Source organism: Corvus cornix, chromosome 5 (genome assembly GCF_000738735.6).
Source record: "Corvus cornix cornix isolate S_Up_H32 chromosome 5, ASM73873v5, whole genome shotgun sequence".
NCBI lineage: Eukaryota > Metazoa > Chordata > Aves > Passeriformes > Corvidae > Corvus > Corvus cornix.
The window spans coordinates 27,151,127-27,175,947 of NC_046335.1; the positions used below are offsets into that span (position 1 = coordinate 27,151,127).

Here is a 24,821-nt window from a genome sequence, read left to right on the forward strand (position 1 = left end):
ATTTAGCTGGCAATCCATCCCTAGATGTAACTTTCTTATTTCCTGCTTCCATGTTGGTAGTTGTATCTAACATTATCTAGGCCTGCATAATACTTTTATTTGTGTTTTAGGATTTAAAATAACAGCAGGACTGTGTAATTGCTTGGCAGGAATTCAGGCCTTGCATTTTGTGATAGCACAAAAAGGAACTGTGTTGGGAATAAGAAGAAGCCTAGCAGTATTGTAGCATAAAACTATACATTATTTTTGATATTCAATGTGTAAAAAAAGAAAGATTGGTACCTATAGCATTGCAAAAGCTAGGACAGGCCAAAATGTATTGGGTTCTACATGCCTCCAAAGAGTAAAACAAAATGGTTAATCTTATATTTAATCTAAAGAATTTGGTTTTGTTTGCTATGTAATTATTTGGTGATGTAACATTTGATTCAAATTAGGCCCCTAGTCCTGTGATTCTTACTCATGCATGGACAGTCCCACTGATTCAAAGGCATACATTCTTTTTTCTTCCTCTAGAGTCACTGAGGATTATAAAGCTGAAAGAATGAAAATGTTTAGCTCAGAGGCATATGTGGCTGCATAGATACTCTACTATGTCTGGAATTTTTATGGCGGAACCGACTCATGCTCTAAATCAGTCAACCCACTTTACCAAAATAGACTAATGAGAAGACTGATCAGTAGGTTTGTGCATTTCAATTATTTGCTAGTTGTTTATTTTATTAAGTAATTTGTTATTGAAGTACAGTCAGGACTAATGGGGAAAGGGAAAATTGAATTAATACATGGTGAACGCATCTAACTGTCCTATTGTTTTCTGGTTTAGAACAAATCACTGTAAATTTGCACAACAATTTCTTTTTTTATTTCAGATTGAAAGGGGAAAAATAAAAAAATGGCATGCATAACTGCTAAAGTAGACACTAATTTGAATCAGTGCACGGTTAACAGTCTGTTGACCGATTTAGGGAAAAATAATAATAAAAATCAAGGTTAGCTATAAATCCAGTGAAGACAGACTCTTGCCCTTATGTAAGCACTGCTGGCACAAAGCAACCCTAAAGCTGATGTACCCAGAGATGGAAGGAGCATCCTGCATCAATATGCCTTGTTATTCCAGTTGATTCATATCAGTATAACCTTAACAAAGCATTACTTAGATCTGATATCATGTGTCCTGGGGGGCTGGACAAGATAATTCTTGGGAAAAACTGAGCAAGTCTTTACTTCTTAATGGATGATGTTTTGTCTTGCCCTGTGTTCATGTAACACTCAGCATTATGAGATACTAATTTTGAGTGGGTCTCTGCCTGCTACCATAACAGAGTGAATAATAGGTATAATAATGATAATAGCAGCAATAGTCTTCCAAAAATTATTCTAAATTTGGGGTTGTTTATTTGTTTCTGAGTTAAACATGATCAATCCTTCACAAATATTTCCAGGTGTTTCTGGTACCTCAGGACTGTCAGAGAGCCCTTGTTTTTCTGGAGTTCCTTATGGAAAAAAGTCATAACACCAACAGTCTTTGAACAGAAATTGTTCAGCTGACCTTTCTCACAAGTGAATTGCAAATCACCGTCTTAGTAGCAGCAACTCAGCCCCTGATCAAGATGAGGTTAACTTAGCAAATAACTCTTTCCTGGGAATGTATGTGATTTTTGAAAACAGGTTGACACTTTTACATCAGTACAAGTTTATAAAGTTGATTTCTGTGAAATATAATATGTAAATAATTTCCTGCTTCAGGTGTGAGGCATATTCTTCACTACCACATCCATTGCCAGCATTTCTTTTAAAAGGTCATTGCATCAGTGCTCATGTTTTTTATCACAGTCAGTTTAGTAAAAATGAAAGCAGTGTCCATATATGGTAACGCAGCATGGTGCTCATGGCATCTACAGCACAATCTAATCAGGCAGCCCTGCATGTACTCTTTGAAATACTTCTCAGCAGCATCATCTGCATGACTGAGTACAGATGTTCACAGAGGATCCCCTGCATGTAAACTTTACATACTGAATCTACGTGAAGTTGAATGTACAAGCTTATGCAAGGTTTAGAAACAATTTTGGCTCCTGTGATTATGTGTCCCAGACATTATTTCCTCACCACAATGGTTCCCTTTGTACAACTACCTGCAGGAAGGTTGGAGCCAGGTGGGGGTTGGCTTCTTCTCCCAGGCAACCAGTGATAGCTCAAGAGGACATAGCCTCAAGCTGTGCCATGGGGGGTTCAGGCTGGACACCAGGAAGAATCTCTTTATGGAAAGGGTCATTAAACATTGGAATGGACTGCTCAGGGAGGAGGTGGAGTCACCATCACTGGAGGTGTTCAAGAAATGACTGGACATGGTACTTAGTGCTGTGGTCCAGTTGACATTGTGGTGATCAGTCAAAGGTTGGACTCAATCTTAGAGGTCTTTTCCAATCTTAACGATTCTGAGATTCTGTTTGCACCAGTTAAAAGAAGATAGTCCCAGAAAACACAGCTTGTGGAGAGAAATCTGGGTCCTGGATTCCAAGCATGGCTGGGCATCAGTTGGAAAACTACACTAAGATTATTATTTGTTTATTTTAAAACTAAAAAATGATTGAGAGACATAAACTTTCCTCTTGTTAAGATAGAACTTAAACTGATCACAGAATACATTAAAGAAAATCCCTCCAATGGGTATTTTCTGATGACCAGTGAGTTCGCTAGTGCAAATTTGGAAGGGTGGAAGTAATTCCCAGTGACAAAGCAACCACTTCCAGCTGGACCACCTATGCAGTAGGAGGAACGAGGTGAAATTCCTGGAGCTTCAGTTGACCTTGTCTGTAAGACACAGAATACTCCTTGACTTGGGATCCCATATCGATTTGGGATCACAGCTTACACTGATGAAACCCAAGAGTAACAACTTTTGCGAACGTTGGGTTTGACGAACGCTTAATATAAAGGGCGTGTTCTTGTTACTGTCCTGTGCAGTGCCCAGGGGCCCTCCCAGGGAAGTACGGACGTGGATGCCTGAGGGGTGGAGTGGAAACCAGAAGCCATGGCAGACTCTGATCACAGCCAGGTACAAATCCCAGCAGTGCCAGAGCTACCTTCACAAAGCATCACCGAGGGGGATCTTTTGTTGCTGGTTTTGGTGAGAGAGCGCTGAGCGCGAGCCCCCGGCTGTGCCCCCCTAGCGCAGAGCCGCTCATCGCCCCGGCGGCCACGGAGCCTCGGAGCGCCCCGGGGCGGTGGCTCTGTCCCCTCCGGCACCGGGACACCTCGCCCCGGGCTCCGCGCTCCCCGGGCCGCTCCCGCCCTCCTCCCGGCCGCCGCGGGCGCTCGATGGCTCCGGGCCCGATTGCACAGTCCTGAGCACCGGAGTCGCCCTCCTCCTTTTCCTGCCCCTCCCCGCCGGCGGGCGGCGGCAGTGGCGGCAGCGGCGGCAGCTCGGGTGCAGGACCCGCCGCCCCCCCGCGCCGGAGGAGGGCGGGCGGACGGGGCCGAGTCCGTAGAGCGGCGCGGGAGCGCTGCCGCTGGCAGGTACCGCGGGCTGAGGGAGGCCAGGGACAGCAGGGGGTGTGTGAAGGGGCAGCAGGGCCGAGCGGAGCCGGGAGTCGTGCGGGGCTGTGCCTGCCCGAGGCCTGCGCCCGGAAAGTGCTGGATCACCCCGCAGCCGCCGGGTGGGTCGGTGGGTGACACACACACACAGCCGGCTCTAAAGCTGGCGGCCGGGCGGCTGCCGGGCTCCCTCAGCCCAGCCCAGCCCAGCCCAGCCCGTGCCGTCGCATCCCGTTCCCCCGGGCTGCGGGGCAGGTCTCAGCCCCGTGAGGGAGGGAAGGGGGGGCGGCAAGCCGGGCGCCGCCCGGGTGTCACGGGGAGCGGCGGCGGAGCGGCCGTGCCGCCAGGCTGGGGGTGGGCGAGCGTGGGTGTTTGCCTGGTGCGGGCGATACGGATTCTGAGGCTGCAGGCAGGGGTTTGGCATTCACTTGTACCGAGGTTCCATGATTTTGGAGTCTGATTTTATATTTTCTTATAAATTTTGGTACTTAAGAATATTTGGGGAGGGGTGGCAATATTGGTCATTCTGATATCTGGAAATGTTATTGTAAGCTTTTGCAGTTTGAATTCTTGGTTGTCTGGATAGGATAATGATTAAGTTTACACCATATAACTGGTAAAAACCTTGCACAGGGATGCAAGACCTGTAGAGTTATATTAGCGTTGACATTTCTGAATGCGGGAGAGTAATAAGTGTTGTAAGTTTAGTTAAGAGTAAAATTTATTGAGATACGGGTAGAAGGATGATAGGAGATGAGGAAGGCAGATAAAAGTTAAGTTGAGTCCAGCTCTGTGCTTCTGTAAGTGAAATTCGATATCTTTTGAGTTTTGGATTCGTTATTTGTAGTGTTTCTTTGAGTTTGGGGTTTGATTTAGTAAGATTAGGTGTTTGCAGTTGTGACTATGAACTGTACATTTATTTTAGTCTCACATGCCAGAAATATTTTCCCTGTCTTCAGAAACAGTCAAGCTATATTGTATGCTTTAGTGTTTTGCTACATGATGTGTAATATTCTCTATTCATGTATGAAATAACAATTGAGACCCAGAAGATAGATTACTTCTGGTTGTATGCTGAATGGAGCTTGGATTTCTTTTCCTGATGGTTTGACACAATGAAAAGGAGGTGGGGGGAAGAAGCCAGTTTAATGTTACACTAAGTCTAGCCATACATCGAAAACTTGTGCTTGATTATTGAACATAGGATTGTTTTTGTAGTCAGTAAAGTAGCTAACTTACTGACTAGTTCATGGTGTTGTATGCCAACACATCAAAAACGTTATTAATGCAGGATGATCTGTTTTAAGATTCAGAACATCCTAATGAGGCAGGAGATTAAAAACACCTTCTAACAAAAACATTTTCAGGTTGTGGGATGTTTGTTCCATTCAGCTTTTACCTTTATAGGTTTTACTGGGTTCAGCTAGCAGAATCTTTAAAAAGACACGCAGTATATCTATATCTACAGTGCAGACCAAAAAGGCTTGAAACCTCTAGGCAGTTACATTTTTGGAGCTGTTTTGGAGTTTTCTTTGGGGAGCAGCCATGTAAAATACCTAGGGAAAGAACCATTGCAGTGAGGTATGTCAGTGGTTTGTGCCCGGATAGCGATCTCTGATCTGCCAAACAAGTCTCCTGCAGAGTTTGCATCTGTGAGGGCTTCTGCTGCTGCTGCTAAATTTCCGTGTCAGTGTTTCAGTGCAGTTGAAGTCTAATCATAATAAAAGCTGTAGTGATTTTCAGGAAAAATATGTATACTTTTCTGGGATTACAGTACATGTTCAACAAAAATTCCTGGTGGCTTAATTTAATGCTGAGCTAGGCTGGATTCAGCATTTACCTTAACAGAAAATTGGTAGCTAAAATCAACCTGCACTTTGGATAATCCAAATGCATATATATCACCTAGTGTAAGTCAATTTAACATTTTACCAAATAATTTGATTTCCTGAAACTTCTGTCATTGTGACAAAAAAACCCCAAACAAACAACCCCCACCGTGTCAGCATATTTAGTTTGGTATATTTTGTCTATATTAGATAAACAATATTATCTACAACATTCTCAGGACTAAAGCTATGTTCAGACATATATTGAAATTATTTCTATAGGTGGATGTTTATACTTCTGTAGTTTTCATGCACTTGCCTTGCTAGCACACCAGGTTTCAAATCTGCAAAGAAATAAACCCAAAGCGTTCTATGCATTTTTATTCAGACTGAAGATAGTTATTGCTTTTTGAAGTTTACTTAGTCCAGTTTTGGGGAAAAAGATAATGTTTTAAACTCAATTTGTCAGTAACAGATATAGTACTGTTTTTCCAACTATTAGAAGCATTGGTTAATTATTTATATGCAGTTTGCCAGGTTGACTGTAAACAAAATGATGTTCTGAGGTCCCTATAATGGAGCCAAGTTTATCTTTTGACTGAAGCTTTCAGAAATGAACCTAAATAATATTCAAGAGTTGTGAGGGCCAGAGGGGTCAGAGTGTGCCAGTACTGCCCGCTGTGGAGCTCAGGAAATGGCTGTTAATATTTCTCAGTAACTGAATGTTGCTGTTTCTTCGTTTCCTGGAATAATTCTTCTCATGTGGAGATAAAAATTAAAGTGATGATAAGAAACATGAAAGCAAAGTGTATGTGCTTTTAAACACAATGAAGGAATGTCTTCCCAAGTTTTTTTAAAATGTCCTTAACATTTTACATTGCTAAAACAGCTATTGCATTTTCAGGCACTTTGTTTAGGGTATTTTTCTCTAATTATGTCAAGCTTTGTCCTCAAAACTTCACAGAAATCATTCAGCATTCTTAGAAGACATTGTCTTGTCATTTCCTTCACACTTCAGCAAATGTATATTGTGTTGTAGTTCTTATCATTGTCACTGTTATGTATGAGGATTGTGGGTGGTCACATTCTTTGAGTGAATATTTTTAAACCCAGGAAGCCCAGAGCAAGGATTCTGATAGATTTCACTTAGGCCTTTGTTGCCTTTAAGCTTTATTGCTCTTTCAGATACTGGGTAATTCCTCCAAAACTTGGAAATCAGTAACATTTGATAAGCATTCTGATAGGAAATCCAGTCATTTGGAACTGTTCCTGTGGGAGTAAACAAGTGCTTTGTTTGAGCATCATTGTTCACAAAACATCAAAATATTACCCCTTTGTTTTGCAACACAAATGGAAGTAGCTGTTTGGGCTGTATGATATTTGTTCTTTAGTACAGCCTGAAACACTGTGAGAGCACTGCACGACCTACATATGTGGAGCATGCAATATGTGGAGATGCACTTGGATTGCATCTTTAACGAATACCTGCATAAATGCTACCAAATTTTCGGTGAGAGAATAGACACATACCTTTCCTGTGGCAAATTTCTTCATCCAGAGCACTATTAAGAGGAAAGACTGAAAGAAAAGTGTCTTGTTGCGACATCTATGATTTCAGAATCATGTTTCTAAGCAGAATAATTGCATACAAAAATATGACATAAGTGAAAGTTGTCCTAGTCTGAAATCTTCAGCAATAACTAGAGGAAGTGGATGGTTCTGCAATCATCTGTTATTTTTTGTTGCTCGTAGTCAGATTTTTCATTGCTTTTTGCTGTTTGGGCTAAGCATGTGATGCAAATATGTACATATTTTTATTTAAAAAGGAAGATCTGTGAGGGAAACTGAATCCCTTTATACCGTAGAATATACAATAAAGCATATGAGTACTCAACCGTGAGATTTATTTGCTGTGTTTTTCACATGATAATGGACTCAAAATTTGGTGTTAAGAGTTACAGTTCTGCTTGATTTAAAGGCCTTAAAATTTTGGACCTTCTCCTCTCTGGCCTGGTATTATTTTCCATGTGCTCCAAGCTGTGGTCTTGTGATGACTTTCTCCTGTGGCTTGTTCTTGCAAACTGCTGCCAAACATCACTTTTGGTCCCATCTTCTCTGTGCTTGGCTTCAAATTTCCCTACTGCTGACCAATGTAACGTAACACTGCAAAATACCTGGCTTCTTTATGGCTGTATATTAATTTTGGATGAAAACCACTTGTCAGTTTTGATGCCAAGGGTAATTTGGTTTAAATTTATGAGACCAGGCAGTGACAAATTCAAGTATGTGTGTGTATGCATTGAAAGACTGGGCTCTGGTTTCATGAGTTCTTCTTAATCCTCTTCATGAAGTATTTCATCAGTGAAACATGTCAGCAGAAACCAGTGTTTCTGCTAAGGAAACAGACTTCAGGGGAGTTAATGTTCTCTTTGTCTCTTCCTCCCCTCTCTTCTTGTCCTGGTGCCGAAATTTCCTACATTTCCTTTTATGTTTCTTTGAAAATACATACAAGAAAGTAGTAAAAGGGCACCTGAAATTCCCAGTTTTTTGGGGTTTTTTTTGGTTGAATGAAAGGCCTAGAGTGATTAGCACTACTGAACATAAAGTATGTACAGAGGGGTCGCTGTTATGTTGGGACCAGCAGTTACCTGCTGTTGCTTCATGTAGCTCTGTGGAGCAAAAATTTAAGGTTTGTGTATGTAGAAAAAAGGTACGAGTTGGCTGAATGGTGGGGATCCTGCCACACAAAGGATGTGGAAGTACTGATTCACTTACACTGATGCTTTTATTTAGCTTTGCCTTCTCTAACTGAAGATGTTGAGGCAGACTTTGCTCCTGTGAGTTAGTTGGTAGTAGTTTGTAGAAGTGAGTAAGTAAACAAAGGCTGGTCTGTCCTTCCCGTAATTATAAATGTCTTTATCTCTTGAATATTCCCACTCCAATGTATTTCAAGTATCTAAACTCCAAACACATTTAAGGTGAAATTTTAGTTCTTTTTCATTCCTTATGAAATGACTGAGATTCTGTAATTGTTGTTTATTTAAATTAGATTCTTTCTGTGTGTGCTATAAATTTTAGCCAGATTACAACTAAAGCTAACTAAATTCTTCGTTTCCTGGGCAATCATACCTCCCATTTGAAGTTGCTGGAGTTTGATCCTGCACTTTTGGCCTTCTCCAGACCTGGGGGCCTCTTTATTTTTGCCTACTAGCATAAACAGTACACTGTAACTATTGGATTTTGGTCTATGTTTCATTCAGTAATAGCTGCATTTGGCTGGTGCTTTAAGGTTTTTCCGCCCAGCTGGCAAAGACCATCATACTCAGTTTCTCTTGTCAGAAGTAAGTCCGAGGGAGCTGGGCAGGAGTTTTGTTTATGTTTGGGAGACACTGGACAGGTACGTGCAGGGGTGTAACAAAGGTTTGAGCATCGATGTCTCTCCATGCAGTCAGCTCCGATGCACTGCTAACGATCATCCCATTAAACTTTTAAACAGTGCTGCAGGAGTAACACTGATCTCAACTGTTAATGGCTAGAATTAAATGTGTCAGGCTGGAAGGCTTTCTCTTAAACTTATTGGTTCACTTGTTAGGCAGATGAAAATAAATCTTATTAATTATTATATAAATAATTATGTATTATTAATAAATAATATCTATTATTAATTAATAATTTTAAAATAATGTGGATTTGAAGTCAGTTAAAATACCCCTGCAGTGCAGTGAGGGTCAGCTTGAAGCTAACAAATGTGCTTCAGCTCTGTTTTTCAGCAGTGGGATGGTTATGGCATTGATTGTGTAGTCTGCCCAATGGCAGCTGTTACGAGAACACTGGTTGTTATTATTACTGGTCATTTTTCATTTTAATCATTACTATTATTCTTTTTTTACTGTTACTCATTACTGTCAATGAGTAACAACAGTAGTTTCTTAGAGGGCTAATATGTACTTGTGTCTCTGCTAGATTAGTCATTGGTACAGAATTGAATCCACAGGTTGATTATATCAGATTTAGTGCATAATTATGTTAATACTTTTGAAATTAGAAAAATATAAATAATTATTATTAAGGTAAGGTAAATGGCACTTTATTTTCTTCACTACAAAGTAGGTGTAAAGTACTTAGACCCTCATCTAGATTGTGCATTAGATCCTCACCTGAGCATCATCCTCAGAGAACTGGGGTTGATGAAATTTCTGTTTGAGCAGCACTTGTTCCCAGCAAAGAGAAGCAAACTGCTGGAACAGAGATCAAATTTGAAAAATTTTAAAAGGAAATGAATTTTTAAGTACAAAATTGATTTTGTGTGGTAGTTTCCATTACTTGTGTCAATCTTCATTAAAATAATGAGTCATAATTTAAAGGCTGATCTTTTAGTGAGAGATCAGTTACGAGTCTGCTTTATTGCAGATTACTTTTTTTCGGTACTGCTTATTTTTTTGTGCATAAGCAAAATATGCCACTAGTTGGAAGGAAGAGTGAAATTCGCTAAGTTGCCATTACTGCTCATAGCTTTTTCAGTGGTAATGTTACAATTTTTGACTTAGACTCCATGTGAAAGATATACAGCAGTCTGTGGTCTGCTTCCCTCATCTTTTAAAACCTGAGGAGATTACCTAGCTCAGAATGAACTTGATACACATAACAGATCTATTTGGGTTCTTTACTGTTATAACTTTGTCATGGGTGGTCTGTTGGTAATCATATTTGAAAGACAATTGCTAAAGGCAGCTACTAAGATCAGTCTTACCCTGGATGACTCACCTTTTATTTAAAGAAGATTACAGGTCCCTTTTTCTCATTGTGGTTTGTCAGAAACTTCAAAAATTCATTTGCTGTTGCCTTTTAATGCTTGATTCACCCTTTATTCCTTTCAATTTACAGGGTGGCATTCCATCTAGTGCTTGCTCCAAGAGCTTTTCTGAGCTCTTTTCTGACCAGTCTTGAACAATCCTGCTTGTAAAATTGGCAGTTGATAAATGAAAAACTTTTTGTTAGTAGTAAGTAGGAACAACTTCTGCCTTGGCCAATAAGTCTGTGTGCCTGTTTTGTAGCATAGTATAAATGTAAAATAAACTTAGCTCACAGGAAAAAAAAAGGAGGGATCTTTGATTGATCTGTTCTTGTAGTACTGATGGGAAAGTAATTCTTGTAATTACTTCAGTTACCTGACGACAAAACCAAAAGGATGGTGCATCATGCTGGTTAGCAAATGAAGATTGCATCAGGCACATATGCCTTTTTATTTTGGTTAATGGCATAGTATACATCTCATTTAATTAAATTTTACATTTTCTCCCCCAGACTTCTTTTTCATATTGAGAAGCATCAAAATTATAACACCAGGGGAAAAGCACTATCAAATATTTCAGCATTTCTAAACATGGGTTTCATGTAAGTAGAGGTGCATCTTTACATGCTTAGGTTGTACTTGCATCAGTTTACTGGTGCATGATGATGGCCCAGCAGTTCCAGTGGCTGACAGAGCATTCAGTCTTTCCTGGTGCGTGACCAGCCCAGAGCGTGGCTGTGCCACGCCTGCAGTTAGAGCAGAGTCCCACCTGTCTGGACAGTGTGGCTTTGGGTTGGATGTTTTCTTCTGCACTTAGAAATCGCCTGGAAATATCTTGTATACATAACAAGGACATATTTGTTACTAATCAAATGCAGCTCATCTGCATGTTCAGCTTTGTGTAGCCTTGTGAGCACTGTGCCTTTTGCTGTGTTCTCTACAAAACCAGTATGCTGCAGTAGAACTTAATGCCCTGCATTCTTGCCTTTCTTCTCCCAAGTTTGTATGCATGTGCCCTTCTTTTATCATTACTTCTGAAGTTTCATAATTATCCCTGGTGTGCAGGCTTAGAGCTTATTGAAGGGAGCCTCAATAAGTGTTTGGAATAAGTTTTTTGCATAGGGTAGAGAGTATACTGCTTTCTGTACAGGTTCATGGAATCAAGGTTTGCTTGTTGACCAGCAGTGGAAAGATCAGGTCTGGGATTTTTTTTTTTTGTTCTGTATGGACAGTTCTGTTTCTACAAAAACTAATTCTTGCATAATAAGCAGTCAGTCTTTGTAATTCAGCCCTAATAGTCTTTTCTTTGAGAAATGCTAGTGTTTCTGGCCATGTTAGCAGGTGTTCATTATAAAGATCAGCAACTACACCAGAACATTTTTTCTGTCTTTAATTTAGGCTAAAAATAAATAAATAAATTTAAATTGGTTTTGCAAATGTGTGCTTATACAATTGAAGTGTTTCATTTAGAAACAAGCTACAATAATAACTTGAGATGATGTTGCTTAGGGCTTTGTCCAGTCAAGTGGTAGAAACCCCTGAGGGTGCAGGTTCTGCAATTTCTCAACACAAGTCCCAGTGGCTGATAATCCTTACAATGAATTTTTTTTTTTTTTTCTGTCAAGAGGGAAGCTCACTTGTTTTAATTACAAAGTAATGACTCTGTCTTCATGTTCTTGGTAGCCTTCCCTTTTGAAGGCTGTTACATCATCTTGAACCTTTTCTTCAGCAGACTGAACACTGGTTCACCAGGCAAAAAGAAATTTGGATTACTCTGTCTGCATGTACTTTTTCTTTGTTTTCAGCGTTAGTCTTTTGAGGAGTGATTGAAAAGTGAATGCTTTTAAAATAGCATGCAACCTGTATTTCATGTCCTGCCAGAATAAGTTCATGTTGAATGAGTTTTGAAAGGAAATGTTTTTGCCCATGAATTCTAATATTAAAACTATATCTGGAGGCTAGGAGAATGGATTGATAATCCTCATGTCTTGTATTGATAGTATTGTACATGAATTTTTCAGAACAGTTGAATCACCTTTGTGAGTTCTGCTGATTGCTGGATAATCTTTCTAGAAAATTATTATGGTTATTATGCTGTTTGAACTTCCTTTTTACTGGTTTAGAATTAAACTGAGTTAATGAAGCAGAAATATGAAAGGTGATTTCAGTAGTTAAATGATCCCAGTTGTATGGCACATATGGTGGGTCTGCCAAATTTAAATGTAACACATAAAGAGCTGGTAATATTCATGGAGCTCCAGTCTTTTTTGGTGAGCTATTACTTAATAAACATTGTTGGTATTGCAAGACTTTGAAATTCTTGTTTTGTATACAAACGACACTTGTTTTTTATGTGCTGTCTTTCCTAACGTTGTTCTTTGTATTAATTATTTTCTTAGAAAATCGAGTTCTTAACATCCTTGATCCAAAAGCCTGGAGCAGCAGAAAGACAGTTTTTACAATGAAGAGAATTTATCTGCTAGGTAAGTTAAGTGCCAGTGTCTGGCAACAAACTGATCTTTTCAGTTAGGGAAAGCAACTATGAGTTGTAGTCCTGAGATGGGTATGTAAATTGGATAAGCTGCTGTGGTTTAGTAGGTGGTTTAGAGATGGTAGGTGTTAGAACAGGCCTTGGGTGAGGAAAAAAAGGACCATTTGTGACATATATATATAATTTTCATGCTGAGCAGTGATGAAACTCTATACTTAATCCTACTTCTTTTTGCTATGTTTCAAAAAATGTGAGGATAGAACTAAATTCTGTGAGTGTTCTAGGAGTGAGATAAGTGGTAAATTTGGAACTTTTACATACCTAGGTAGACAAAATATGTATAGGTATAAAGTGCTATGTATATTTAGATCTGCTTGCCATTTTATAGTGTGGTGCCTTGTCAAGCTGCTTGGTATTTCAGGTAGATTTGAAGTGACAATTCATTATAATAAATGAAATGTGACTAATTTTTTTTTTGTGAGTACATTTTACATAAAAAAGTGTAGAAAGTGGTAAAGGTAACCTTCTGCTCTGTGTTTGATGACAACCTGAGTACTGAATTATTTATCAATGCTTTATATTGCCCGTCTACTATTTGACGGATCATTTTACGCTATAATGTTGTTACTGCATAGGAAAAACTGTGTTCAGCAGTCTTAGTGACCTCTGAAAAGGATAACTTGCTTGGGAGTTTAGAATATGGTTGACATTTTACCAGAATCTCCCTGGCTGTTTTTAATTGTGAAGCCTACAGAATATTCTATTTTGTATTTTGAGGCTATATGGCATTTAGATATTGGGGGGGGGAAGATATCATTAGAAGTATTTTTCATCTTGGTTTGCTTATCAATAATGTGGAAATTCCCAAAATAATCAGAGAGATAAGTGAAACATAACTTCTTTTGAACTTTGAGTTTTGAAACAGTCTTTTTTCAAGTTTGGGTTTGGGGTTTTTTTTCCAAGAGATTATTAGAGGTTTTCTCAGCAATGAAATTCTGGAAGCTTTTTTTTCCTTGCTTGGCATTGAGAATATCTAAAGTGTTTCAATAATATGTCAGCATTTATATTTGTGAATATAATTAACAGGAGTTTGTTAATTGTTAGTTGCAGCTTTTGCTACACTTTGTTCTTGATAACAAAGTCATTATGTTTGAGGTCAGTTGGTCATTACTTTCAAGTATATGATCAAGGACTAGAAAATCTCACTTCATGCAAAACAAGGTGAAGGAAAATCAGTTGTTCAGTGGGAACCCCTCTGATATACTCTGAAGTATATTTAACTTCAACTGGCATACTGCATCAATACCATTATCTCATTTTTAAAAACATTTGGTATTACTAAAGACATCTAAATAAAACTGCTATGATTTACTTTTTATATTAGGCTTTCCTTTGAAATTTTCTTTTTAGTCAAGCATGAGTATTACATATTATATAATTGTTGACTTTCTATTAACTTTTTGTTTTTTCTGTTTAGGTGTTCAAACTTCCAATTTGCCAGATATTAACAAGGAAGAAAACTGATTAATGAAGTTCTGGTAGTCTGTTGGATTTTTTTTCATTCTGTGGTGTTGGGAGATTTGAGGAAAATTTCAAGGAATGGAGTTAGCTCACAGTTTACTACTTAATGAAGAAGCGTATAACCAGCTTGGAGAATTTCAAAAAGCAGAGTTTATTTTTGCATGGTTACAGTTTTTGGAAAAACTTTTACCAGTGACTAGCAGAGTAAGTGTAATGAGACTTGAGAAGAAGAGCCTATCCTTTTGTTACTGTGTTTAAAATCAAAGAGCAATATGCAACGTTATTTGCCTCATGTCTTGCATGTACAAGGAGTGAAAGTATATTCAGTGTTAGCAGCAGCTTTCTAAGTTTTCTAAGTTCTTGGTCACAGCCCTTCTAGTGACAGAGCCACTTGTCCAATGAAAGGAATTTTATTTTTTAACTCTTATTATTACTCCAAGATTTTGCAGCCCCATTATGAAGAATGTCACTAATGCTTCGACCTAGTGTTGCACAATTATTTGATGCTTCTCTAGCAAGCAGGAAAGTAACATCTATCTCTTTGTTGTTTTTTTTTAAATTTTCCTAGTCAAATGGTAAGAGATCTGTTTCTAGCCAACTCTCCAATTGTTTGATTCACTGTTTAGAGGATATTGAATAGGTTATGTAGGCATGTAAGAGTAAGAGTAAACCAACCAAAATAATGCTATTTAAGAGTTGTTATTGGTGATGAAAATATGTAAATGAAATACAGTGCCAGGTACTTTTTTTTTTTTAAGAGTATTTAAAAAATACTCTGGATGATTGTTTTAAGGGAAGTTCTTTCTTTTCTAATGCTCAAGTTCTTGAAACTCAGCTTCTTCTTTAAAGTTCTTTGCTATTAAACTTACTATATATCTGTGAATTCTTTTATTTTAAAGCAGACTTAAAAAAAGTAAGAAAAGGCAACTTTGTTTGAGAAAGATTTAAGTATAGAAGTGCCAAAAGGAAAATACTCTTGAAATGCTACTAGAAATAATCATGCTCTGAAAAAAAGTGTTGGGTCTTTTAAGAAGAATAAAATAGTCACTTGCTTGAAATTTTCTTTAAGTATAAAAATGCAATAAAATGTTCATTTGTAGTTCAGCATGTCATTATCAGAATGGTAGTAATGAAAAGTAAAGATAATTTACATTAATCATCTGTAACTCACTTTTAAATTTAACTGGACTTTAACTGGTTACTGATTTTATTTCCAGGCTGACATAAGGGAAAACCAGAAGAAACTGGTTGAACAATTGACTTCTTTATTAAACAATTCACCAGGACCTCCTACCAGACGGCTTCTTGCCAAGAATTTAGCTGTACTTTATAGCACTGGAGACACTTTTTCTGTTTACCAAACAATTGACAAATGCAATGAACTCATTCGGAGTAAAGATGACTCACCAAGTTATCTGCCTACAAAACTGTAAGTGCTTTTTTACCCTCAAGCTTCAAGTCCAGTAATAACGAGACAGATTTAAGTGGTGAAATGCATCTGAGTTCACTGCCATAAAATACATAATAAAACAAAGATTGTGCTGGTAGTCCATGTTGTATGTGTGCATCAGGAAGGTACCTGGTGGCCTCCAGACAGACAATTGAAAATCAGGCCAGGGAGAATACCAACAGTGGATAACAGTTATGAGAGGGCAGGTGCTTAAAAAACAAGGAGAAGGTAATAATAGTGCTGAGAAGAGCACTAAAACAGACAAGTACTACTCCAGGTACAAAAGACAGGTACTGAGTACATTTCTTAATCCAGCTGGGAAACCAGATATAGTTAGAAACACCTGCAATGTTTGTTACTAAATACCTAAAGCATAACCAACAGAGCAGAGAAACATGGACTGTTACTTCAGAATGTGAAGCCAGATCTTTATGTGCAGAAATGTTATGAATGACCTTCATTCCTGAATTATGCACAGCTCTCACTATAGTGAATTAAATTAAAGGAGAGATAGTAAAACATCCTTGTGCATTAATGATACGGTATTGACAGCAGAGTAGAATCTCTCTTCATCATTTACTTCATGTGCTAAACCTGTTTCTGACAACACAAGTAAAGATTCCTGAAAACAGGTTTTGCAAGGAGTCAGTTGTACTTTCTAATACCTTTTTTTTTTGTTTCCTTCTTGTTCCAATTGACCTCTTGTGCAGTCTTTTGAGTTAAGAGTAAGTTTGTTATAAAGGGTCTTAGTCTTGCAAAGCAAATTACTGCTATGCTATATTCTTACCAGTGATTTGCATTAACAGTATAGGTGAGTTGTCATGTGGGACAGAGCTCTGCAGGCCTTCCTGCTTCAGCTGCAGTGTGCCACACTGGAGGAAGTGGGGTGACATCAGCACAGCAAGGAGGGATGGGGGAGGCCATTGGCAGTGAAGCAGAAATGGGAGATAATCAAAGCCAGAATGCAGAGTAGTAGCTGGGGGAGAGAGAGAGAGAGAGATGTGGCCATGTTCAGAGTGTTCCTGGGTATGCAAGCAGTAGTGAGGAAAGGGAAAAAGAGATGGAGAAAAAGAGAACTGTAAAATATGATTTTCTGCAATAAAGTTTTGGTAAAGGGATATCTGATAGAATTGACACGGAAACAACAGGCTACAGAAAATAATTGGAACTACAGATCTGTTTATTGAGTAAAATCTTTCATCCTAGGCTGCAAATATGTGAACTACTTGGTGTTCAGTGTAGAAAACTGCTTTTTTTGTTGTTGTTGTTTTGATCTTGATTAAAGTGTTGTCTTTGTTTGCCATCTGTCCATATTTAGCATGCATGCCCATGTTGTCTCATAGCAACACTTCCACCATCAGTGTTCACAATATGTTGATACACCTGGGAACTCCTTTAAATACAGATTCCAGTGAATTGGTCTCTTATCTCATAATTGATCACTTTTCTTCTTTCCTGTAGGTGGAAGATGGAAATGTTTTAGGCAAGCATTTTAAACACAACCTTAGTTAGGTGCTCATTTGCTACTAAAATTCAGCATGATGTGAATGCTATACCAAATCAGATAAACAGGTCATGCAGCATGAATGCAGCTTTATTACTTTATAAAGGAGAGTACCTGTAACCATCAGTTACTCAATTTAGCAGTGAAATGGGAAAATACTAATTTTATGCCCAGGCACACCATGAACAAAATTTAAATCCAAACTGTTGGTGTGTACTGAGTTGGATAAAAGCAATAGCAAAAAATGGGTTTTTAATGAAAGTAGTATTTTGGTATGAGAAGAGATAGAAGGTACTAGATTTGTTTTTCTTACCGTGTAGGGAATTACTGTAAATATTAAATGTATTTTTTTAATTAAGAATATATTCGGTATGAGAATTTAAAATTATGTATGTGGAACTTGAATTCAGGTGGGGAATAAGAAAAATCTTGTTTTGTTGAAGGGGATGCTGAGCAATGTCTGCTTATTTAAGTAGGTCTGGAAAAGAACTGAAAGCTGATAAAACATACAATTCTTTTTCTCCTTGTATTCATGAAATCAATTGGTTTAGTTACAGATCAGTCAATACAAAACCCAAGTGTTTTCACTAACTAATTATTGAAAGGAAAATGCTCTTTTATTAGGCAACTATTTCTTTATTTCTTGGTATTTTTTTTTCTCAATATTAGCATTTTTTGCCTTTGCTAAAGGAGAGGCCAATGAGTACACAGAACCCAGTTGTCAAGTATTTCACATGGATGCTAAATTCAGCATCTGTCTACAGTGAAAAGGACATGGGTTTATAGTTTTATTTCCTTCAAGGTATTCCCTTGTTATGTATTGTTATATAATAATGACAGAATTGGAATTACTAGACCATTTGCAGTCTACAGTCAACCATCAAGTTGTAAGTAAACCTGTCCCTGGCTACTTCTGGCAGCATCTGCTGCGGCATGACACAGAGCATGAAATTAATGTTAAGGTTTAAAAGTGGATATGAAAACTGTATTCCTATTGTAAAATGTACTGGAAGACTGTATTACCTGAATTCTTGTATTATCCAAGTTACTTTAGTAACCCTCATATCTGCATTTCTTCTAGAGGTTATGTGCCACATACAAACAATTTTTTTTTCCCTTTTGATGATCCACTTACATTTTTGGGACATCCTGTTTAGTTATTTTGCTGTTTGCCCATTGATTACTTCAGTCGTCTTAATCCCTTTCATCTCTTAACTGCATCCATTTTCACGCATCTTTGGATTTGCTTTTGTTTTAGTGCTGCGGTGGTATGCTTGGGCTATTTATACAAAAAATTGGGAAGAATTTTGGGAAACAGTTTTACTGACACCGTTGGGAATGTGCTTAAAGCAATGAAGAATGCAGAGGTATTGGAACAGCATGTTTAAAAAATGATTGGAAAAATAGAAGGATTTTTACTGTTGGTAGCTGGACGAATGAATAAGAGAAAATGCATGATACCAAAATACAAAAAAAAATTGTGAAAATTCAGATAAAAATCAGTGTCTAAATTCTAAAGAAGTACTAGAGTTAATTGATTATGACTATAAAAGGATGGATCACAGCTTTCTTAATCTGAACTCATGAAATTTCTTGATAAATTAGAAAATTTAATTGCATTATTAATGAGAACTTTTTTTCTATAGCTCATACTTTATGTTTTGAATTTTATAGTTGTAATTACTACTTTTTGATAGAACATAGAATTCCTATTTTCATTTGCTTATAGGGTTTTAGGGCAAGTTACCTGCTTTAACTTATTTCGGTATAAATAGATCTCTAAAAGACTCAACCATTTTTTACCTATTTCAGTAGTTGGCGTTTTGTAGTTCCAAAGAACTTAGGGTTACAAAGCTTTAACATTTCTCTTTTTCATTTTTCAGTCTCAAGGTCGTTATGAAATCATGCTCAGTTTGCAAAATATATTAAATGGTTTAGGAGCTGCTGCTATCCCCTGTCATAGAGATATTTACAAAGCTGCCCGATCGTGTTTGACAGATCGATCCATGGCTGTCCGCTGTGCTGCTGCAAAGGTAAACTGCTCCATGAGCTGTTTTTAGTAGCTCCCTGAAACATAAAATTCTGTTCTAATGATTGATGAACACAGAAGTAAATACATTGTTTGCTTATCTGTGTTTCTTTAATATTAACTTGGCAGAAAAAATTCAAGTCATTTTAGTATGAAGCAAAGTGCTTATTTTGTTAGGGAGAACTCAGTGTATCATGGAGCAAACAAAAATTTTTACTGAGTGCTTTTCCATGTCAAAACACTTTTATTTCCCTTTTTTTGTCTAGTGTCTTCTTGAACTTCAGAATGAAGCGGTATTTATGTGGAGTACAGACCTGGATAGTGTTGTTACCCTATGTTTTAAATCCTTTGAAGGTTCCAATTATGATGTACGATTAGCAGTTTCAAAACTTTTAGGCACAATATTGGCTAGAGCTCTAACATCTAAGCAGACAACAGGTAAAGTATGTACTTTCTTTGCTGATTCTTCATCTGTAAAAATCTGTGAGATGATAAGAAGCTCTCAAGTTTTCTTGAAGCCTGAAGTAAAATCACATTATAAGCTTCTTTTGACTGTTCTTGTCTCTGGTTTGGTCTTTTTTCTTGTGAACTGCTGTGCTTTTGGTTGCGTCTATCTGTCTATTTATCTATCTATCTATCTATCTTTATAAAATAATTAATAATGAAAAGTACTTGGTAAAACTTTTTCTCCACTATGAGATTGTTACTGTATGGTGAGAAATTAGTAACTTCAGGAATTTAAAAGCAAGATTAATTTAAGCAGTGTAGAAACAACTAAGATTTGAGGCTGTCTCTCTGTCAAACTAAAACGTTAAGGATACCTTCAAGCTGTTTTTCTGCAGTAATCAATGCAACATCTGGATTGTCAGTGGATAGCAGTATAAACATGATCAGAAGCAGAAATTAGCAGGCAGTTCTGTTTGCAGCAACAGCCATGTAACAGTTTTTTCTGACAGACAGTACTCGAGCTAACTGAAGCATCCTGGCACAAAGTTATCATTTCCAATACTTTGTGTGATTCAGACTGAGTGGTTTTAGTCTTAGAAGCCCCAAGCTAAATATCTAACTGTAATCTAAGCAAAATGTAACAGGGTGCAGGATAAGTGTGATTCAGACTGTTTGTTCTGCCTTTAATGGCAACAAAGAAGGCCTTCAATGCAATAAGCAGCAAATGACAAAATGACATGCCTTTAAGCCCAACTTACTGTTTTTCAGAATACTTGAGGCTCTGTATTTGCATTGTAGACTCTGAAGTCTTTGTTTACAAAGTATTTCCCTAAGAATCTTTTGGAGAGAATTACTGTGTTACAGAAAAAAATCAGCATTTATCTTTTTCTCAGTAAAATAATATAATATTCTGACCTCTTTATAGACTCATTAGTTTTCTTTAATCTATGTAAGCAATGTACTTGCTATTTCTGAAGCTCTAAAATAAGAAGGTTATAAATTATTTGGTTGGGTATTTCAAGGAGTTTTGTCCTTATTTTAGTTATTTTTAGTTAGAAAGAAGTTAGAGCTAAGTGGGGCAGAAGCTAGATGGGGACTAGAAGGAGCTGTCAGAGAGGTGGAGGGAGCAGTACATGAAGAAATTTGTAGTCCTGAAATTTGTTCATTGTAACTGATAACCTGCTGATATTGAGGGGGTTTTGTTTAATTTTTTTTTCTGGACGTGTTTATCTCAAATTCTCTTACTCCTTTTCTCATTTCAGTCCTTGAAAGAGAATGAAAAATGCAGTGAAAATTTTGGGTCACTTTGTTTGCACAGTGTGATCTCATCATGCTAAGTTTACACATACATGTCCCAGCATGTATTTTAGAAGAACTTTCTTTCAAGAAATAAAGTGTTGAAATTGGAATAGGAATGGGGGATAAATAATTTTCCTAGACAATTGTAAGCATATTTTATTATTCTCACTCTTTTAGAGAGCTATCTTAAAGTTAAGGTGAGTTGATTTTTTTTCTAAGAGAACCTGTAGTTATGCCCTTACCTGGCTAAGTGTAGCAGAGAGGTATCTGCCCTGTGTGTAGTTTGGAATAGAGGTTGTCTTTGCTGGTAAGCTGGAATGTGTCAGAACCAGAGCTTTCATGAAACTGTGGGTGGTAGGGGTATACCTTATAGACCTTTTTGCAGAGGGAGCATAGATGGTAAATGCTGAGGATGGGAAAAAGTATGCATATTAAGTAATGGCTTAAACTACTTAAAGGTACTTATTGCAGGAAAACTTGAGAGAGACTGTGCTTTGCTGGAGCACTGAGTGCTAAAATGTCTTAGTTTCTGTTGTGAAGTTATGCTCAAACAGAATTTAGATTTGATTGTGCTACTGAGTTTGTGCAAATTATTTTTACTAAAATTAAGAGAGTTGAAACTCTCTACTTTTAAATGTAGCAAGATTTTAGAACTGTTCCTCTAAAGATTTACATCTATTCTTAGCATCCACCAAGCATAACTTCCGCAGAATCTCTTTGGAAGATGTGATGGAGCTATTGGGAACTGGATTTCTTCGTGGAAGTTGTGGATTTCTACGAGCCAGTGGCGATATGTTGAAAGGGACCAGTTCAGTCAGCAGAGATGTTAGAGTTGGAGTCACCCAGGTTTGGATTACATCAGTTATGATTTTCTGAGATTGCTAAACATTTGTATCATTGCTTTGCTCTGCATATGTGTCTTCTTTCATCCTTTTTTTGTATCTGTAATGAAATGTATATACTTGAAAATAAGGATTTACTTCTTGAGTCACGCTGGAAGGAAAAGAAGAGATTTCTGATGTTGTTTATTGTTTACCCGAGAGTTTGAAATTTTAAAAACTAAATATGTCCTACTTGTGAAAGCTTCACATGATATGAATTTCAAATGAGTGGTATAAATAAATTCCTCAAATTTTTAATTTAGAACTTATTTCCTTATGTCTGAAAATTAAAGGGAGAAGTTACAAGAAATGTTTGAGTTTGAAATATTTTCCTTCTCTATAGAGAATTCCAAGTCTAGTTCTGAAAGGATGGTTCTGCTTTGAGTAAGTGCATGAAAAGTAAGGAAAACATAATTTAGTGGAAAAAACCCAGCATCTCTTTTGCTGTGTTCCAGGATGCTCAAAGCATAGAATCTTGTTAACTGAACAGGACTGAAGTCAGGCCATATAGTGCACGCTCGTAAAAACAGTATAAAATTTTCACATAATATCAGCTTGGCTTCATCCTCTAAATATTGTCTTAAATGTAAACATGCTAAATTGTAGATATTCAAATGTGAAACCTGTGAATCAAGACTAAAGGTCATGATGAACATTTATGTATTCAACAGCTGTGATTATTTCAGTATGTTACAATCCCACAGCTATATGATTAACCACCTTTGCCAGTAAGGCAGTTTGTCAGTACATTTCAACTTCTGCAGTGCAAAGGATCTTTAAATTAGCTTGAATTTCTAATACAAGCTGCCAGATTTTGCAGTGAAACAGCTAGAAGGTGCTCACAAATTGTCTTCTGTGCTCAGGTCTTGCTGAGTGGAAGCATTAACTTTTGGCAGAGAGAACAGAAAAGCTGGGGAACAATAATATGTTGACAGCTATTTGCCTAGAAAATGCATGCCAGAGATTCCTAGGGTTCCTAGGGTTCCCTTTCTTCTACATGAGTAATTTTGTTGTTTATGTTAGACACAAGACAAAGTATGTATGAGGCAAATACAGAAATTGGTGGATATAAGCAATAATTGTGAACTTTCTTATGAGGAATTTTGTGTGTTTGTTTGCATATTCTCTTTTTTTTTTTTCTATAGACAGGGTAGTTTTATTAGTTTTCCAGGAATATATCAGGTATCTCAGTCCAATGTTTTGACTATTTGTACTGGTTTTTGGAAGTTGTCTCTTTTTTCATGCATTTCTATGTTAAAGCAGTAGTACCTGTGACAGATGGTACACTCAAACTGTACCAGAACAGTTTAAATAGTGCAATGTTTCTGTAAAAAAAGCTTGGAAAATTGTGAATTTATCAGTGCGTGTGAGTAGAAAACACTTGCAGTTATAAAATGTACTAATTAGTGATGGCAGGTTATTATGAAATTTAAAAATAAGAAAGTCTCTGAAGATGACTTCTTACATATGGAAGATTTTATATTTGTTGAAGACAGAGTTTAAAATGAAGCCGTGGCAGACTCTTCACAAGTCTATCCTGTTAAATTCCTCAGTTTTCAAATCTGTAAAACCAGAGTAATGTACTGATGCATAATGAAACCTAAGTAGTATTTGTCAAGAACAATAAGCTGCTAACAGGATCTATAGTATAATTATTTTGTCTACAATAGTTCCCTTTCTTCTACATGAGTAATTTTGTTGTTTATGTTGGACACAAGACAAAGTATGTATGAGGCAAATACAGAAATTGGTGGATATAAGCAATAATTGTGAACTTTCTTATGAGGAATTTTGTGTGTTCATTTGCATATTCTCTTTTTTTTTGTATTCCATTTTCTTGATCTATTCATTTAAAAAATCCAACATATGCACATGGAAGGCAATTGTAGGGGAGCTTATTATGTGGCAAAATAAATGGTCTTGTGGGAATTAGATTTGTAAAGTGATTCCGCATTCTTTCTCTTTGTGGTGACAAACATAATCTTTTTATGGTACCTCCATTGCAAGGCAAACAATTAAAATTCATTGGGTTGAAGAACAGTGTCTGGGGCCTGCAAATGTTCCCTGATTCAGACCCTTTAATAACCAATGGGTTATTTTCTCTGGGTTATGGGTTATAGTTTTGTAACATAGTAGTCCTTAAAATGCATTCATACATTAAATTTGGGTTCCATGTGCAGAATGTTAAATAGCTGGAAGCTCTTGTTCAGTGAGACCAAACACAGTGTTTTACATAACAAGTGCCTGTGCAGGGTAAACTGCCATTTCTCATACTCTGGAATGAGATGACATGGGCAAGCAACTAGAAATAACTTACAGTCCTTTAAAGCAGGCTGCAATATTACTAGTGCAGAATCACAGAATGTGCTGAGTTGGAAGAGACCCATAACAGTTTGGATAGTAATTTAAATTATTTTTAAAAATAATATATAGATATAGATATAAAATATTGCAGATACCTAAAAATGAGAATATATGTGATTTATGGATGCATAAATGTATAAATCATTTCAGTTTCGTGTTCTAGTTGTGGCAATGTGAAGACTTAAAAAAATATGTATGTAGGATAGTTAGCAGTGATTTTCCAGATATTTTGCCCTAAAATATGTTTCTTTTCAAATCTCTTCCAGGCATATGTAGTATTTGTCTCTACATTAGGAGCACAATGGCTTGAAAGGAACTTCTCTGCCTTCCTATCACATATTCTAGATCTTGTGTCTCAGTCTCACCCTAAGGCTATTCAGAGTCCAACGGATGCTATCGGCTGTCGCCGCTGTGTTTCATTCATCCTTCGAGCTACAGTAGGAGGCCTGCTTGGGGAAAAGGCTCAGATTGCAGCTGCCAAGGAGATTTGTCAGGCCATCTGGAAACTGAAGAAAGTTGTGGGTATGGGTCTAACAAGATTATCCATTTGGGCCTCTGTTTTTCCTTTTTTAAGTGATTGTCCAACTACCTAATCCAGAGACTGCAGAAATAGAGTATATAGTGCTGATTTATTACCATGATAATGTAGAGGGCTTTTGATGGACTGCTTTGTT

General features: G+C 37.3%; 1 protein-coding gene across 7 annotated transcripts in view; it reads left to right on the plus strand.

The window, feature by feature from the left end:
- Positions 1-2,971: 2,971 nt before the first annotated feature.
- Positions 2,972-24,821, plus strand: part of HEATR5A (HEAT repeat containing 5A) — a 65,310-nt gene continuing 43,460 nt past the window's right edge. For 3 of the 7 annotated variants that reach the window (XM_039553257.1, XM_039553260.1, XM_039553261.1), the window contains exons 1-9: positions 3,405-3,522; positions 12,561-12,644; positions 14,130-14,377; positions 15,391-15,602; positions 18,386-18,494; positions 19,011-19,160; positions 19,423-19,594; positions 21,588-21,748; positions 24,414-24,669. In XM_039553257.1, the coding sequence (XP_039409191.1) occupies positions 14,252-14,377; positions 15,391-15,602; positions 18,386-18,494; positions 19,011-19,160; positions 19,423-19,594; positions 21,588-21,748; positions 24,414-24,669 (1,186 nt within the window). In that variant the 5' untranslated portion in view covers positions 3,405-3,522; positions 12,561-12,644; positions 14,130-14,251. Of the gene's footprint in view, positions 3,062-3,404; positions 3,523-3,566; positions 3,671-12,560; positions 12,645-14,129; positions 14,378-15,390; positions 15,603-18,385; positions 18,495-19,010; positions 19,161-19,422; positions 19,595-21,587; positions 21,749-24,413; positions 24,670-24,821 lie in introns of those variants that run through there. The other 4 variants (XM_010392053.2, XM_039553258.1, XM_039553259.1 and 1 more) reach the window with 4 other exon arrangements.